This window comes from Elephas maximus, chromosome 7, assembly GCF_024166365.1.
Source record: "Elephas maximus indicus isolate mEleMax1 chromosome 7, mEleMax1 primary haplotype, whole genome shotgun sequence".
Taxonomy (NCBI): domain Eukaryota; kingdom Metazoa; phylum Chordata; class Mammalia; order Proboscidea; family Elephantidae; genus Elephas; species Elephas maximus.
Genome location: NC_064825.1, coordinates 125,080,381 through 125,097,473, shown reverse-complemented (window position 1 = coordinate 125,097,473; position 17,093 = coordinate 125,080,381). Strand labels below are relative to the sequence as shown.

At 57.1% G+C, this 17,093-nt stretch overlaps 1 protein-coding gene across 2 annotated transcripts; it reads left to right on the top strand.

Annotated features, from left to right (window-relative positions):
- The first annotated feature begins 2,519 nt into the window (after positions 1-2,519).
- FADS3 (fatty acid desaturase 3) lies at positions 2,520-17,039 on the top strand. 2 transcript variants are annotated; one of them, XM_049892190.1, is made up of 12 exons: positions 2,520-2,919; positions 10,805-10,861; positions 11,286-11,483; positions 11,899-12,000; positions 12,133-12,255; positions 12,507-12,567; positions 13,236-13,312; positions 14,038-14,135; positions 14,578-14,674; positions 14,835-14,914; positions 15,124-15,249; positions 16,677-17,039. In XM_049892190.1, exons 1-12 carry the CDS (start codon positions 2,713-2,715, stop codon positions 16,726-16,728), a joined length of 1,278 nt encoding a protein of 425 aa, XP_049748147.1. In that variant the 5' UTR covers positions 2,520-2,712; the 3' UTR covers positions 16,729-17,039. The 2 variants fall into 2 exon arrangements, with proteins under 2 accessions (XP_049748147.1, XP_049748146.1); XM_049892189.1 differs by having other exon boundaries at positions 2,521-2,919; positions 10,751-10,861.
- Positions 17,040-17,093: the final 54 nt, after the last annotated feature.

The window sequence follows — 17,093 nt, the reverse complement described above, 5'->3', positions numbered from 1 at the left end:
ACCCTAATGAGACAGCACACTCCTTCCCTCCACTCTCTACATGAGAACCATTTTAACCCTCCTTGGCCATCTCTTAAAAGCCAGCACGAGCCTCTGGCCTCTGAGGGTGGAGGGCGTTGAACGTGAGCCCAGTTGTAAGTTGGCCGTACCAACAGTAGGAAGGAATCGCTCTTACTGGGTCACACTTTACAATCTGCCAAGTCCATCTTGATCTGAATCCTGCCAGGACTGTGTACCTGGGGCAAGTCACTCCTCTTTGGGCCTTAGTTTTCTCATCTGTGAATTGGGAAGATGAGGCTAAATGGCCTTTGCAGCCCCTTTTTACTCATGTTCTAAGAAGCTCTGCAATGCTGCCTTCTGGGAGGGTCTTTTGTGGCCAGTAGGGCTGTGGTCCCTCCACTAAAGGGCCTCAAAGAGCTCTTGCCTAATTCTATGGCCCCTGCCTCCCCAAGTCCCTCCTGTCTCAGAAGGGTTGTGTCCAGGTCTGACAGTCAAGCCCGTGGCGTGATGAGCTTCAACTTAATGCCAAATCGTAAAGCTCTGACTTGAGCCAGATTGATGTGTCTACAGCAGAACAAATGCCTGGGCTTTGGGACTGCTCTCTCTGATAGGCTGAGTTTTTTCTTCAGTTCTCATGACTGTGGCACTGTTGTAGCTATCCGCCTTGCCCGAGCCCTGCTGACTTTACACAAGCATCACTTGGCTGGTGGTTCCGTAGGGAGTAGAGACTTCAGTGTGTCCAACAAAAGGCCTGTGTGGCTGCTCGTGGCGGGGTGAAGGCAGGCCCAAGCCAGTGCAGCCCCCCCCACCCCCATCTAAACCCAGCACCCTGGCAGTGGCCCCGAGGCAGCTGAGGAATGTCGAGTGAGGCCCTTCCCTTTCCAAATGGTCTGAGGGACCTCAGCTGCCCAGAGTTGGGGGTTTGGGGACGATAGAGTCTCAAGCTCTCCCAGGCCCCCTGATGCCCTGAAAGTTGCAAGACTTACTCACTACATGGAAGCCCAAAGAGGCCAAGTGATCCTGGGAGGCCTGAGGGCCTGCAGGGAAATAACGGGGGAGTTATTCATTCTGGGCTTCGAGGAGGAACAGAACTCCACGTGGCAGGAGGCCAGGGCCACCTCTCCCCCTGCTGTAAAGAAGCAGCTGGAGGGGGTGGCATGGCCCAGGTGTGTCCTTGCTTCACCTCCTGTGGGACCCTATCCAGGACATAATCACCATGTTTCCTCCGGAAGCTGCCTTTCCCATTCCTGTGCCCATGCATGAGCATGGGGGGCAGGGGTGCCTGCAGGCACCAGGGGTCTGGGTTGCGCCGGTCCTCTCCAGGAAACACATGCATCCAAGTGCATGGTGACGTCAAGGGACTCACCAGTTGTCCTGGCAACTGAATGGGGGCTCTTGAGGTAGTCTCCAGGAAAACCAGAGCCCTCCACTTCCCTTCTGTGGGCCCTGGTTCACCTGTTGTGCAAATATTAGCTACAGTGATTGTCTACAAATTGTTAGACCAGATAAAATACTAGCATATCAGAAATAGACTTGGAGTTCTCAAAAGGTAGCAGCACGTCAGCATTGCCTGGGGACTTGCCAACTCTGGGGCCCAGCCCAGACGCACTGCTCTAGATGGTGGAGCCCTAGCGGTGAAGAGGTTAAGAGCCCAGGCTGCTTAAACCAAAAGCTTGGCAGTTTGAATCCACCAGCCGCTCTGAAAACCCTGTGAGGCAGTTCTACTCTGTCCTATAGGAGTCAGAATTGACTCCATTGCACACAACGACAGCTCTGGATGCAATAACAACAGCTCTGGATGGTAAGGTAGCTTAGCCTGACTCTATTCTTGGTGGATGTGAACTCTTTTCTGAACTTTCTGATCTTTATCAAAAAAATACTGAGCGATTTGGGGGAGCTACCTACACTATGAAAAAGACTTGATTTAAGTAAAAAATGGGGGAATAAGGGTAACCGGCAAGCCACAGAGCTAAGCACTCCCTACCCTACCCGCGGCTCTGTATCCACCTCCCCACCCCCCCCCCGGCCTCCCCCCGTCCCCAGTGCCCGCTGCTTAGCCAGTCCGGTGACAGAAGCCATCACCACCGGTCCCCAGGGGAGGGCTGCGCGGGGCCAGGTGGCCGGCCCGGTCCCTCCCGCCCTGACGGCAGCCTCGCCATGCAGATGATGGTGGTCCATTGTTTGAAGGCTGTTTTACAGTCACCCAGAGCCAGTGTCCCCACCTCCGTGCGCTAAGGGAGGAAACGTTCCAGGACGTACGGCTGGAACCCCGGCCCATTCTCGCAGACGGACATTCCAGGGCCTGCCGTGGCCGACCCAGGCTCCGCATAGGGCTCCGTGGGACAGACGCCGGGGCTGTGCAATGGGCCCCGTGCCCCCGCGCCAGCCAAGCCGGAGCCTGGTCGCGGGCGTGGCAGGACTGTGCCCCGGGCCAGGGCCGGCCGCCGGGGCCCTCCAGGGCGGGACCCGACCGCGCAGCCAATGGCGCCCGCGGGGGCCGAGCGGCGGGCCGGCGGGCGCTGACAGCGGGTTGTAGGGAAAGTTCCTGTGCGGAGACCGGCCGGCGCGCGCTCGTACGGCGGCCGCACGGCAGGGGCGGGGCCGCGGCGCTAGTGGCGGCGGAGGCAGCCTGGGACCGCAAGCTCGGGCCCGCTGTCTCGCTCGGACCTCCCTCGGACAGATCCAGGGTCTCGAGGACTTGGGCGCGCAGCCATGGGCGGTGTCGGAGAGCACGGCGGGGGAGCAGGGCCGCGGGGAGCGCCGCTGCCCACTTTCCGCTGGGAGCAGATCCGCTCTCACGACTTGCCGGGCGACAAGTGGCTGGTCATTGAGCGCCGCGTCTACGATATCAGCCGCTGGACGCAGCGGCACCCGGGGGGCAGCCGCCTCATCGGCCACCACGGCGCCGAGGACGCCACGGTAAGAAACCCACCGCGGCGGGGACGAGTCTGTTGCTCGCTGGGGCCTGGGTCGTGAGCGCTGCGCCCCGCTCCACCTGCAGGGCCTTAGCATCCTTCCTCCCTGCGCTGCCTTGATCTTCCAGGATCGGGACCCAGAGTTGGGATGGACGAGACAGGGGCCTTATGCGGAGTGAAAAGGCTGGGTCCCCGTAGGGTGGACCTGCGCACCGGGCCATGTACCAGGGCCCGGCTGGGGCAAACTGTACGGGAGGAAGGGGCTCCCAGGTGGGTGTGTCATGGTGGAACACGGGCCCTTCCTGTTGCGCTGAGGTTCCCTGTCTCAGCTCTGGATCCCCCAGACTGGATCACCTAACTGGGTGCTTGCTGGGTGCCAGGAGTCAGCAAGGAGGTGTCGTCAGATTGGGGGCTGGGCAGCAGAGCTGGGCAGCAGAGCTGGGCAGGGCGGGGAAGTCTGTGGCTTTCCCGGGAGCTGCTGTAAGTGGCTCTGGGAGCTGCTGTAAGTGGGTTCAGGGGGCAGTGAGTCACCTCTCCAGGGCCGGCAGCTGCATGTGAGAGGACTGTGCCGGCCAGCCAGGGTGGGCCTCCTCCCGAAGCAAAGTCACCCCAGGAACAGACTGGCCCCTGGGGACCCCGGCTTTTTCTTCGCAACCATGTCTAGACATGTCTTGGCCAAGGAGGGCTGTGGCCTGGCCCAGCGAGACGGGCTGGCAGGGGGCCAGTGGTGGAGCAGCATATCCAAACCAGACTCCGCACGAGCCCTTTCCCTCTGTCCCCCAGATGGAGAATGGGGGCAGGGACCACGATGTCCTGTCTTTGACCATCCAAAACTCTAAGCTGGCCACACTGGGTACCAAGAGGGTTTTCAGGGTAATGACTCCCAAATGAGGAACTTTAGGCAACAAGAGAGAAGGTGTGCTGTTCCAGCTGCCAGCGTCCCTGTTATGAGGGCTGCTTGTTGTTTGCCCGCTGTCTTCTCCCATGGGTTGGGCAGTCTTTGCAGGACTTGTTTAGGGATAAAAGTCCCTCTTCCCGACTTTACTCCAGGAAGCAGAGGGGTTTGGGTCAGAAATCAGTTGGAGGCAAGTTCTAAAGCTCTAGAAATGGGCAGGAAGCTGTGCCCATGGGTGCTGACCGGCTGGGTGTTGGCAGGGAAGATAGCACAGCCCCAGTGTTGAAGCAGCCTCTAGGCCAATGAGTGTGTCATCCTGTGGGAGTGTTTGTGTGTGTGTGCTCCAGGCTCCATGCCAGGCGTGTGGGTGCATGTGGAGGCCTGCACGTGTGCAAATGCCTTCGTGTGTGTGAAGGGCTGGAGGGGAAGGTGTGTACATGTGGGAATGCCTGAGTGTATGAGGGGGAGGGTAGTTTATATGTGCATACACCTGCATGTGTTTCTGCGTGTGGTTGTATGGGTGTGCATTTCTGCTACGGCACTGGGGGCGTGAGGTACCACAGCCTCTCCCCCTGCAGCCTATCTGAGCCCTGGCTGCCCTTCCAGTGTCCTATGGGGACCTGCCCTGGCCTTTTACAATCTCTGACCTGTAGGACAAGATGGGGGCAGGTGAGGGGAAGAAACACAGAGAGCATTTATTAATGTTGTTTCCGACTTAGTGCCTAGGTCTGTGCTCGGGGTCCCCCTCTTGCATTTAACACAAGACCCCGAGACCTCCATCTGACAGCTTTCTAATTGACTTGTGGCCAGTAAGATCTGATCTGCTTTCTGAGTTTCATTAAAAAAAAAAAGAGTCTCTGTTGTCAGGGCTGGGTCCTGGGTTTGCCATTGGAGGCTCTGAGTGACCTTGAACCAGGTACATCACTCCTCTGAGCCTCAGTTTTCTCATCAGTAAAATGGAAAAATGGGCTGGACAATGAGCCCACTTAGGGTAGGACCGTGTCTTCTCAAGCCTGTGGCCCCAGGGCTGGCATGTAGTAGTTGGTACTCAGTAAATGTTGCTGATGGATAAGCGTGAACCTACCTTGCAAACTGTAGAGTGCAGTGGAACAACTGGGGCACAAACACCCCTTTGCTGGGTGGCCTTGCCTCGTCCCATCCCTGTCTGTAACAGGAAGAGGTTGCCTTAGACCATCACTTAGCTCCCTCAAGGCCCCAAACACTGGGCTGGGGTTGCCAAAAATACCTGGTCAATTCTGGCCAAAGGAGCTATGAAGTGGCTGGGGTGGGGGACCTCAGTCTGTCCGTGATGGGCCCACAGGGCAGACCAGGGTTTGAACTGGCTCATTGTCCTGGCAGGTATGTGGCCAAGCCCAGACCCCAGATGTCTCATCCTCGGCCCTGGAGCTCGGGTAGGCATGGGGCAGCCCCCTTCCCAGGGCTCTGTTCCAGCAGCCACCTCTCACCAACCCCGGCCACCCATCAGCTGTTCTCGTGTCCAGGCAACAGAAGCCTTCCTGCCAGGAAATTCCCAGAGTTCCTGTGCCATGAAGTCAGCCTGTGGCCATCCTGGAATACAAAGCCGGTGCCCTGGGAAGAGTGCTCTGGGCCTCTGGCCAGGTTTGTCTAAGTCATAGGCGGCTTGAGAACAGCGGAGCCAGCCAGGGAGGGGTACTGCCAGGCCACTGCCAGCCACAGTATACCAGGGCCAGGCATGAGCACCTACCATGTGCCAGGCTCTGAACTCGGCACTCGCTTTATAGGCACTCTCTCTTTTATGCCTCAAGATACCCCTATCAGGCAGGTACTACTATTTTTACTCGCACTTTATGGATGAGAAAACTGAGGCTCAGAGAGGCCAAGTGACTTGAAATTCAGTGGTAGATCTGGGATTTGAATCCCCAGCCCACACCCTTAACCTCCATGCTCTACTGCCACTTGGTTTATTTCATTTATTCTTTCTTCTATTACTTAATCATTAAACTCATCAGGAAATATTCAGTAAGCATCCTCTATGTGCCAAACTCTGTTCTAACTGCTGAGGATACAACTGTGAACTAAACAAAGTGTGGAAGATCTGGGGAAACAGAGCTCCCAGCAGAGGGATCAACTAGAGCAAAGGCTCAGAGGTGGGACTGTGTTCAGGGAACAACAAGGTGATTGGTGTGGCTGGAAGGAGGGCAGAGGGGAAAGGAACATGAAGGTGAGACCGAGAGGTAGCAGGGGCCAGGTCCTGTAGGGAAAAGGAAGCCCTAGAGGGCTGCAGAAAAATGAAGGAAATCTGATAAACGTTTACAAGGATTCTTGGGGCAGTTGAGAATCCTGGGTAATTATTTTATGTTGGGGGCAGAGCCAGGAGAAGGGCAGGGGGCTAAGAGGAAGTATGATAGGAACTTGTCTCGCCTGGGGCAGTCAGGGGTGGCCACTTGAAAGAGGTGGCCATTAACTGGCCCTGAAGGGCACATGTGGCCCTGGCAGAAGGCAAAGATGCTGTGGGCACCTCCTACCAGGAGCCATTAGGATTTGGCTCAGTGTTGTCTTTAGAGACAGAGCCGGCCTGGCCTCACTCTATGACCTTGAATATTTCCCTTCCCCTCTGGATCTCAGTTTCCCTGTCAGTGTAATGGGGATAAGAATGCTTTCCTCCTGGGGTGAACTATAGGGATGGTACTGGGTACGCGCGTACCTGGTTATCGTGGTCACCACAGCCCTGTGCTTTCCACAGCTCCTTCATGAAGGGCTACAGAGGGAAAGTCCATCTCCTTGGCCAGAGGAGGATACAATTTCACCACATCTACTCAGGAGATGTAGCAGTTTTATTATCCACTTGCGTCTAGGCAATTATGTAGACAAATGGCTACAGATACTCCTCTCCTCCTCCCCTCACCCCGTACTGTCACTCACCAGCAATTCTTAGTTCAGGTTCCAAAACCTGTGACATGGTGAAGAACAGGTGACACTGTGCACTACAGATTCGTAAGTAAGCACAATTAAGCCCGTGTGTTCCTTGCATATTGGGTAATCTGTCCCTGCCCCAGGGGAGAAGTCGGGATTGTCTTGCACCGGAAGTGATGCTGAGTACAGAGGCAGGAATGCTAGCAGCCAGCAGGGCACCCGGGTGTTTCGGGTTCTGATAAAATAGCGGGAAGAGCCAGAGAGAAGCGTCGGGAGGGGACCAAATGCCAGAGGGCCCCGCCACTTTGGAGCCTCTGGTGGGTCAGCGACACCTGTGAGGCCAAGGGTGTGGGGTGGAGAAGAACATAAGCTGTGTGTCAGTCCTTCACCAGGTACACTGGGGCACTGGGGAGACAGGGCAGCTTCCTGGAGGCCTCTGCGCTTGCGCAGGGCTTGGCTTCATGGGCAGGAGTTCCATGTGCCGTGTTCAGAGTTGTGGGCCTCAGTTCCCTCACCTGTAAAGTGGGGATACTGATAGTGCTCTCCTATCGACCTCTTATGTGGGCTGTCAGGGGAGGACGGGAAGGAGCAGCTGAGTGGAGGGCACCAGTTCCTGGCTAATCTGGTACAGGGAGAGGGAGAGAGGGAGGAGTTTGGGGGGGGTGTCCTCTGAGGAAGGAGCCCTAGTGGCGCAGTGGTTAAGTGCTTGGCTGCTAACAGAAAGGTTCAAACCCAGCAGCTGCTCTGCTGGAGAAAGCTGTGGCAGTCCGCTTTTGTAAAGAAACCCCATGGGGCAGTTCTTCCCTGTCCTATTGGGATGCTGTGAGTTGGAATGGACTTGACCGCAATGGGTGTGGTTTGGGTTTGGAATCCTCTAAGGGGAAGACCCTGGGTGGTGCAGATGGTGAAACACTCAACTACTAACTGAAAGGTTGGTGGTTCGAACCCACCCAGAGGTACCTTGAAAGAAAGTCCTGGCAATCTGCTTCTGAAAGGTCACAGCCATGAAAACCCAATGGAGCACGGTTTTTAGTCTGCACACACGGGGTCACCAGGAGTCAGAGTCAACTCCATGGCAGCTGGTTTGGTTTTTTTGTTTGCTTGTTTGTTTTATCCTGCGAGACATATCTCCACAACCCATGCTGCCTCCTCAGCAAAGGCTTATGGAGGCAGCAAGGATAGACCCAAGACCACCTGTACCCCCAGAAGCCCCACCCATTTCCTGCTCCCCACCCTTCCTGATTTGGAACCTTCTTCTCTTCTTTGGGGAGTGACCAAAAATGCCTGTCCTCCCTGGCCCCCTCCCCCATCGTGTCTCTGGCAGGGAACGAGGCTGCCAGCTCCTTCTATTCCCCAGCCGCAGGCTTGGCAAGAACTTGAGACCAGGGCAGCCGTCTGCACTCTCCTAGCCCACGCCTGAGAGCCCCTATTAGCAGGCACTTAGTTCCTGTAAGTGGGCTCTCCAAAGAAGACAGGGCCCGTCAGAGCACAGGCCCCCATAAAAGCTGGTGCAGTGGGGCACTTGCGGACGCCAGGCAGTTAAGTGCCTTACCTGCAGTGGCTTGCTTAAGCCTCCTAACCCTCCCCCCCAGCAAGCTGGACCCTGGTGGTTCAGGGTGTAGTGGCGTAAGATTTGTTCGGGGAACCACGGGTAACGTGGCAGCTCAGGTTCCACCAGGGCAGGCTATTTCCAGAGTGGCCCCCACCCCTCCTGCCACTGAACCCGATGTTACCCAAGCTCATGGCAGGGATCAGGGCTGGGGCCTGGTTTGGAGCCACTCCAAGGTTTCTGGGGACCGAGGCAGGGCTGCTGGTAGAACTGTACCCTGAGGGAGGGTGGACATCACGAATACGGGCTGGATTCAAATCCCAGCTCTGCCTCTTACAAACTCTGTGACCTGAGCAGACGTGCCCACACTCCAAGCCTCAGTATCTCTCTAGTAAAATGGTTCATTACCCCCTGCTGTTGTCCACATATTGGCACCTGCTCTGTGCCAGGCTCTGAGGATGCTGCTGTGAACAGATCCGCCACTGTGCACAGATCCTGATCCTGCCACCAGGAACTTATATTTAGGGGACCCATAAAAACCCGTTGCCATTGAGTCAATTCATAACAACCCTATAGGACAGAGTGGAACTGCCCCATAGGGTTTCTAAGGCTGTAATCTTTACGGAAGCAGACTGCCACATCTTTCTCCCATGGAGTGGCTGGTACATTCAAACTGCCCTCCTTTTGGCTAGCCGCCAAGCGTTTGACCACTGCACCACCAGGGCTCCAGTATGTTTAAGGAAGCCCTCTTTATTCCGGCAAGTTCACCCAACTAGAGGCCTCAAATGCCACTTTTAAGCTGTTCACAAGGTCACAGGGTTTGGCACACATGCCATTTGGGGATGCCTCCAAGTGCACCAAGGGGACCCCAGCTCCCCAGGCTGCCCCGCACCCAGGCAGCAGCTGTGGGTCCCCAGTCTCCCCTTGCCTCTTCCAGCGTTTGCTGCCCCACTTCAAGGCCCAGCCCTTGAAGGAAGGAATGAGGTCTGCACTTCTGCAGCCCCCTCCCCTGCTCTGAGGTCTGCCTTCCCAAGGGCCCAGGTCATTCCTGAACACCTGCCCTTCTCCCCCACCCCAACCCGGTCCCCGGGCTGCCCTGGGCCAGTAGGAGAACAGGCAGCAGGAAAGGGGACCCCTAGGGTGGATCCTGCAGGTGTAGCCTCTGAATGGGGCCGGAGGGGCCTGAGGTGCTTTCTTCCCCCAGAACACTGCAGAGATGTCTGACAGTGATTCCAGGGGCCCAGCTGTCACTTCTGTTTTAACACACACAAGAGGGTGAGGGCAATAGGAAGCCCTGCTCTAGCTAAGCCTCCTTCAAAGGTACTTCCTTTAGCAGCCATGAGGCTCCTTGGTCACCTTCCCCTGGCCCATGGGAACAACACTGCTTCTGCAGTTCAGGCTGCTGTGTGGCCGTGGCTAGCCCATTCAGAGTCAGCCTCTGAAAATACAAGGATAAAAGTCAGTTGAAGAGCTATGAACAATTAAGTGGATGGTGCAGTTTACACTTGATTACCAACCGAAAGGTTGGCAGTTCGAACCCACCCAGGCCTGGCAATCTGCTTCCGTGAAGGTTACAGCCAAGAAAACCCTATGGACAGATTTACTCTGTAACATATGGGGTTGCCATGAGTCTGACTAGACTTGATAGCAGTGGGTTAGGTTCAATGTTCAAGTTTACTAACACTTTGCAACTGCTGGGGCCATTTCCTGGCTGGTCTCTTTCCCTAGCTCTTTTTCTTTCCTTCTTTCTCCTTCTCTAACCCCTCTTTCTTTTGTTTCCTTCCTCTGCATTGTACCTCACCCCACCCTTGGCTGTCACAGAGAATCACAGGGATGTTAGATTATTTCTTTCATTTACTTTTTCAAAAAAATTTATATTTTCTCCTCCTACTTTTTAAGTCAAATGAATTTAACTGTTCAAGTGTCTTTCTTGCAGCCCCCAGAAGAACTCAGTCTGTGTGGGCCTCAACTGATCTTTCCCCTGTTGGCCCAGTCGTCCTCCATTACGCGTCTTCCTACCCATTCTTTACCCAATGCTTGTGTTTCTAAAAGTTGGGTAAATCTAATATTTGTGGCCCAAATCTTATTTTACATGCAATAGAGAAGTGTGTGATTTAAAGAAAGCTTTCCAGAGACCTTCTTGGAAAAGCCAAACTCTTTCATAAATGGATTTGAAGTCTCCCAGGGAAGTCTTTTCTATAAATCCAGATTTTTGTACCCTCAACCAGGTTTGCAGAGGGGCCCCCTGTGCTGGGCAAAGAAGATGGGGTATTAAGCAGAGCACCCGGGGTCAGGGAAAGACCAGAGAGGCCTATGGACAAGGCCGACTCACTTGGTCTTATTTCTGTGACCACTGAACGACCCATTGACTTTCTATCCATCTGTCTGCCTGCCCTGCCAGTCTGTCAGCAGTCCTGTGCACTATGTCTCTGCCTGTCATCTCTGGGTGCCACTCCATTTGTCTGTCTCTTCACCTGACTGTCCGCTCTCCTTCAGGATGCCTTCCGCGCCTTCCACTCCGACCTCAATTTTGTGCGCAAATTCCTGCAGCCCCTGCTGATTGGTGAGCTGGCCCCAGACGAGCCCAGCTTGGATGGACTCCAGAACGTGAGCAGGGCCCTGGTGGAGCCTAGGCCCCGAGGGGGGTTAAGGGGTGGGGGACACCATCAGGAACAGCTCCATCTGAATTGGCTGGTGTAGGTGGTACTGTAGCGACACCCTCCAGGGTGCCAGATCTGGCTTGGCCAGGCACTTGTGGGATCCCAGCCCCTTCCCTGCTCTGGGCCTCACGTCCCCTCCACAAGGGGAGCTAGCTGCTAAGCGTTTTCGTTTCCCCCGCTGTGGCTTTCTCTGCTTCTCCTGCACCCCACACCATTGAGGGGCCTCCCCAGCTCATACCTGGGCTCTCTGATCCCTCTATCCTGCTTTGGCCCCTCGGACCAGGCACTGGAGGGAAAAGGTGAGGCATGAGGATCAGTGGGGGGCTTCTGGGGACAGCTTCCTCAGCTGACTGGCCACTCCGCCTGTGCAGGCCCAGCTGGTGGAGGACTTCCGAGCCCTACGCCAGGCAGCCGAGGACATGAAGCTGTTCGAGGCCAAGCCTGCCTTCTTCATGTTCATGCTGGGCCACATCCTGGCCATGGAGATACTAGCCTGGCTCCTCATCTACCTCCTGGGCCCTGGCTGGGTGACCAGCACCCTCGCGGCCCTCATCCTGGCCCTCTCCCAGGTAACCCCACTACTGTGCTACAGCCACCCTAGACTGCCCAGCAGACACAGGGCCCGGCCCACATGGCACTCCGAACATATTTGCTGAATGGGTGGGTGAAATGAATGAATGATGAATGAACAGATGAACAAACAGCCAGAGGGCCCCATGAATGAATGAATGAACAAGCAAACAGACAGAAAGCCTCATCAGTCATGTAGCTGTGGGTCAGGCTGCATTTAAAATGAGCCCAAGGAACGAAGCTCCTTATTTAACGAAGCCTGAGTCAGAGGCTCCATCATGGGCTTGCAGCCCCTCAGCCTCCCTGAAGCTGAGTTCTTCTGCAGGCACTAGCCCCCTCCAGCCTGGTTGGAGCTAGGCGCCCCCTCCCGCAAGTGTAGCCCCCTACCTCTCCTGACCCTGCCTGTCTGCCCAGGCTCAGAGCTGGTGTCTGCAGCACGACCTGGGCCATGCCTCAGTTTTCCAGAAGTCTCGCTGGAACCACCTGGCCCAGCAGTTTGTGATGGGGCAGCTGAAGGTGAGTGTAGGGGAAAGGCTGGCAGCCAAGGGCTGAGTGGGGGTAACATGCTGGGTCTGCCCAAGTGTGCAGACGTGGAGCAGTGGGCAGAGCCTTTCTCCTACCCCTGAGAGCCCCCCTCGCCCCCTACAGGGTTTCTCCGCCCACTGGTGGAACTTTCGCCATTTCCAGCACCATGCCAAGCCCAACATCTTCCACAAAGACCCTGATGTGACCGTGGCACCCGTCTTCCTCCTGGGAGAGTCGTCTGTTGAGGTTCGTCAGGAGGGATCTGGATACTCGTGGGCTGGGCCTGCAGTTGAGGGGGACCGCAGTGACGGAGCCCTCCGCTCTGGCTCAGCCCCAGTCCCTGCCCCAGTGCTCCGCCCCACACCTGTTGGGGAAGATGGCCCCTTTGCTAGAGTCTAGAATTGCCTTTTGACTGTTGGTCCCAGCCGGCCTCCTGACCTTGCCTGGGAGGGGGAGGGCATAGAGAACTGCCCTCCCCAGCGCACCTGTCTCCACAGTACGGCAAGAAGAAACGCAGATACCTGCCCTACAACCACCAACACCTGTACTTCTTGTTGAGTGAGTGTCCGTGTGTCCTGCTGGGATGTGGCCGGGGCAGGGAGCTGAGGCAGGGTCCTCCCCATGCAGACCCTGGACAACCACTTTCACCAAGTGCACCCTCATCAAGCTGCCCCCACCCTCTACGCTGGCCACCGCAGCCTGCAGCCCCTACTGACTCCACCCTGGCCTGCACCCTGTACTTACTGGCTGGGCCCCGGCCTGCAGCCCATACTGGCTCTGCCCTGGCTGTACCTTTGCACTGGCTGCTCCCCCTGCCTGGGGTGCCTTCCTGCCAGATGCAATCACACCCCTTCCTGGAGCTTCCCCACACCCTCCTCAGAATCCCTTTCTGTCCTCACATCAGAGTGATCAGATCCCTGGAGGGTTGGGGTGAGGATTCAAGGTGGGAACATGCGAGGCTGGCCCCTAACTGTGATGCCCCTGACCTGCTGCAGAAGGGACATGGGAGGGGGCAGGGCAAGGGCATCTAGGGAAGCCTTGAACACCCAGGTAATGAGCATAGGCCAGGCCTTGTGGGTGATGCAGGGCCCATCCCAGCTGGACGTGACCAACACCAAGCCCTACTGGCAGTCCTGGAGAGACAGAGTCCCACTCTCCAGCTCCCACTGCCCACCCTGCCTGGTCACCCAGCTCTGCTCCTGAGCCCTTTCATGTCTCCTCCTCAGTTGGCCCGCCGCTGCTCACCCTGGTAAACTTTGAAGTGGAAAACCTGGCATACATGCTGGTGTGCCTGCGGTGGACGGTGAGTGGGCCCCTGCTCAGGTCTCCCAGGTGTATGGCTGTGGTAGCAGGAGGTGGGGCTTCAGGAAGGCAGCACCTGTCCATGATGCTAATAGGTGTATGTGTGTGTGCGTGATGGTATGGGGTGGGTGCGTGTGCATACGTGTGTGTGCACTTGGGGGGGTGACCTTGTGTGTGCATTCGTGTGGTATCTGCATGTGTGCAGGTGGGAGTGAGTACATGCGTGTGTGACAGTAGGCTGTGTGTCTGTGTGTGTGCAGGGGAGAGTATACACGCGATACTGTGTGTGTGTGTGTGCAGGGGGAGTGGGTGTGCATGTGTGATGGTGTACATGGGTGTGTGCAGAGGAGTGAGTGTGCATGTGTGATGGTGTGCTGTGTCTGTGTGTGTGCAGGGGGAGACTGTGTACATGTGACAGCGTGATTGTGTGTGTGTATGCAGGAGGAGGGGAGTGTGCATGCAGGGGGCACGGCGTGGGTCTCTCATGATGGGGATGTTCCCTGGACAGGAAGCCTCTGGGCCGGCTCTGCCAGGAATTTGTTTCCTGGGCAGGGGGAGCCCAGGCACCTTCACATGGTCAGCCCCTTGAGGCAGGTGGGGCAGCAGCCCTGTCCTTTTACTCAGCTTAGAGAACCGAGGCCCAGAAAGGCCCACCTTCCAACTCCCAGGCTCCCAGACCCTGGCTGCCTCGAGGCCACTCAGTAACACCTCTACCCTCGCCCACAGGACTTGCTCTGGGCTGCCAGCTTCTACTTCCGCTTCTTCTTGTCCTATGCCCCCTTCTACGGCGTCCCCGGGGTGCTGTTCCTCTTTGTTGCTGTCAGGTACGGCCAGGTTGGGAGTGGCAGGGAGCTGGAGGGCACACGCAGCCAGCAGGATGACCCTCACCACAGCCCTGCATGCTTGGGGGCCTCCATTTCCCATCTACAGAATGGGCACAGTAGTACTGCCTCCCTGGGTTGTTGGGGAATCAAATGAACACGAGAGTGGCAGGAGCCCAGGGGCTGCTGTTCTGGGGAAAGTGGCCAGCCTTGCCAGTAGCCCCATGGTGTCCACCTTCACAAGAAGGGCTGCTCCAGGCTCAGCCTCACCATGGACACGCTCCGTTCGGCTGCTTTAAACCCCTGTGAGGGAGGAGTTAGTGCAGCCCCATTGTCCAGACGAGGAAGCCGAGGCCCAGGTCTGGGTGACAGCCTGCACTCCAGCCTGCACTGATGGTGCCTAAGCGGTGAGCTAGATGCAGGGCAGTGCCAAACTTCCCCACAGGGTCCTGGAGAGCCACTGGTTCGTGTGGATCACGCAGATGAACCATATCCCCAAGGAGATCGGCCGGGAGAAGCACCGTGACTGGGCCAGCTCCCAGGTGGGTGGTGGGGGTTGGGCAGGCTGAGCCTACCCTGGGGTGGGGGTCCCAGCTGGGAGCCAGCTAGCAAGGAGGGATGGGGGGCCTGGCATGGCTGCCAGGTGTCAGGGGTTCATTGGGGGCCAGCCTTCCTCACCTGCACCCCACCTGCTCCTGGCAGCTGGCAGCCACCTGCAACGTGGAGCAGTCCTTCTTCATCGACTGGTTCAGTGGGCACCTCAACTTCCAGATTGAGCACCAGTGAGTGTGGGCTGGTGGGGCCCAAGGGCAGGGGCTGGCAGAGGAGGGCATGAAGCCTGAGCCAGGGGCTGGACCAGGAGCCCCATCTTTGCCCTGGGAGGCCAAGGTATCAGCCCTGAACTCCCTGGGGTCCCTGGGAGAGGTGATGAGTGGGTGGAGGCTCCCTCTGCAGCCCCCCACCTCAGACACCAGTGTGCATGTCCCCCCAGCCTCTTCCCCACGATGCCACGGCACAACTACCGCAAGGTGGCCCCGCTGGTCAGGGCGCTGTGTGCCAAGCATGGCCTCAACTATGAGGTGAAGCCCTTCCTCACCGCCCTGGCGGACATCATCAGGTATGGCCCCTCAGCTCACGTGCCCACCTGCATCCCCATCAGCCCCTTCCCATGCACCCAGCTCTCTGTGCTTACACAGGCCCCTCCCTAAGAGCCTTTCCTGGTAAGCCCACCCCTCTACCCCCTGCCCGTGTCCTCCTTCTGTCCCCAGGGACCATTCACACAGCGAGGCTTTGGGGAGCCTGCAGGCCCTGTCCTAGGTGCCTGAGCATATCAGTGAGCCATGCAGGCTGAGACCTTTGCCTTCGTGGAGCTGATGTGCCAGCAGGGAGACAGGAAGCCAGCAATAAAAGTAATAAATAAGTTACAGAAAGTGTGAGGAGGGGAGAAGCATTATGGCAAGAAAAGAAAAAAAAAGAGGGGGTCAGGAGTGCCAGGGCAGGGGTGCAGTTTTTAATAGGGGGCAGGGTGGGCAGTATTGAGAAGGAGACATCTGAGAAGAGACTTGGAGGAGGAGAGAGGGTTGTCCATGGGACATCTGCAGGAGGAATGTCCCAGGCAGAGGGAACAGCCAGTGCAAAGGCCCTGAGGCCGGCACATCCTGTTAGACGCCAGGAGGTGTGGAGGCTGGCCTGGAGTGGAGTGTGCAAGGGGCAGGTGGGGCAAGGCAAGGTCTGCTGGTATCCGTGAAGACTGGCTTTTACTCTGAGTAAGATGAGGAGCCACTGTGGGCTCTGAGCAGCGGAAGGGCACAGCCTGGCTTAGATTCTAGAAAGATCCCTGACTGTGAGAATACACTGACTGGGACAGGAGTCACAACAAAAAGCAGAGTGGAGTCTCCCGCAGGAGTCTAGCTAAGGTGTGCTGGGGCCCCGACCGGGTGGTGGCCTTGGAGATGGGGAACAGAGATGGGATTCTGGGTATCCGGGCTGGTCTCCACGTTTGAGCTGTCTCCCACCTCGGTGCCTTTGTGCATGCTGTTCCCTATATTTGGATGCCCTTCCTTCTTCTATACTGGTGTTCAGACTCTTGCATCTCCTTCAGGATTCTTCCCAGCTCCATCCTCTGGGCCCCAACACTCGGCCACCCCTAGAAAGCACCTGGCACACGGCTTTGGCCCCGATTCTGGTGGGCAGGTTCCCTCCTTATAGGTCTCTGGGTTGTAGTGCCCAGCCCAGAGCCTGTGTGCATGGGGGGTGGAGGGGCACAGGGAGTGCCAGGTGAAGGAGGGGCAAGCCCTGCCCCAGCTCATGCCTGGTCCTGATTGTAGTCACCCTCCCCCATGCCTCGTTAATGGTTAATGAGCTAATGAGTGCTGAGCCTCTTCTCCCAGCCCAGCCCTCCAGCCCCATTCAGCTGCCTATCCCAGAGGCGAGGGGACTCATGAGGGAATGAAGGTATCTCCACACATGCCCTTCATCGGGGCAGGGGGGGATGTTAGCATCTTGCAGGTGAGTCCCTAACACCCACTTCCACCTGCCTCCCAGGTCCCTGAAGAAGTCTGGCGATGTCTGGCTGGAAGCCTACCTCCACCAGTGACAGCAGCGCCCAGGCGGTCGCAGCAAGGGCTCAGGGTGCCAGTGACCACCAAGCCAGCTCCAAGCAGGACCAACCCACCCTAGCCAGGGGGGCCCTTCCTGTCCTCCAGGGCCTGCCACTTCCCCCTTGGCCCCCTGCCTGTCCACTCAGGGCCCAAACCGGCAGCCATAAGGCTGTGACTCCTCCGCCCAGTGGGACTGGGAGTGGGGGATGGCATATGAAGCCACACGGCAACCATGGCATGTTTTCCTAGAGCAAAGATTTGGGGAAAACTGTTATTTTTATATTAAAATAAACCCAGATATATTATGGAGTGGAGTAATGTATTTGCATGAATTTTGAAGCTGGAGACTACCCTGTACCCC

Coding starts and splice junctions, on each gene's coding strand:
- FADS3 (XM_049892189.1), top strand. CDS start 2,713: ATGGGCGGTGTCGGAGAGCACGGCGGGGGAGCAGGGCCGCGGGGAGCG. Junction 12,568..13,235: donor ACACCTGTACTTCTTGTTGA/GTGAGTGTCCGT, acceptor TCTCCTCCTCAG/TTGGCCCGCCGCTGCTCACC. Junction 14,675..14,834: donor GTGACTGGGCCAGCTCCCAG/GTGGGTGGTGGG, acceptor TGCTCCTGGCAG/CTGGCAGCCACCTGCAACGT.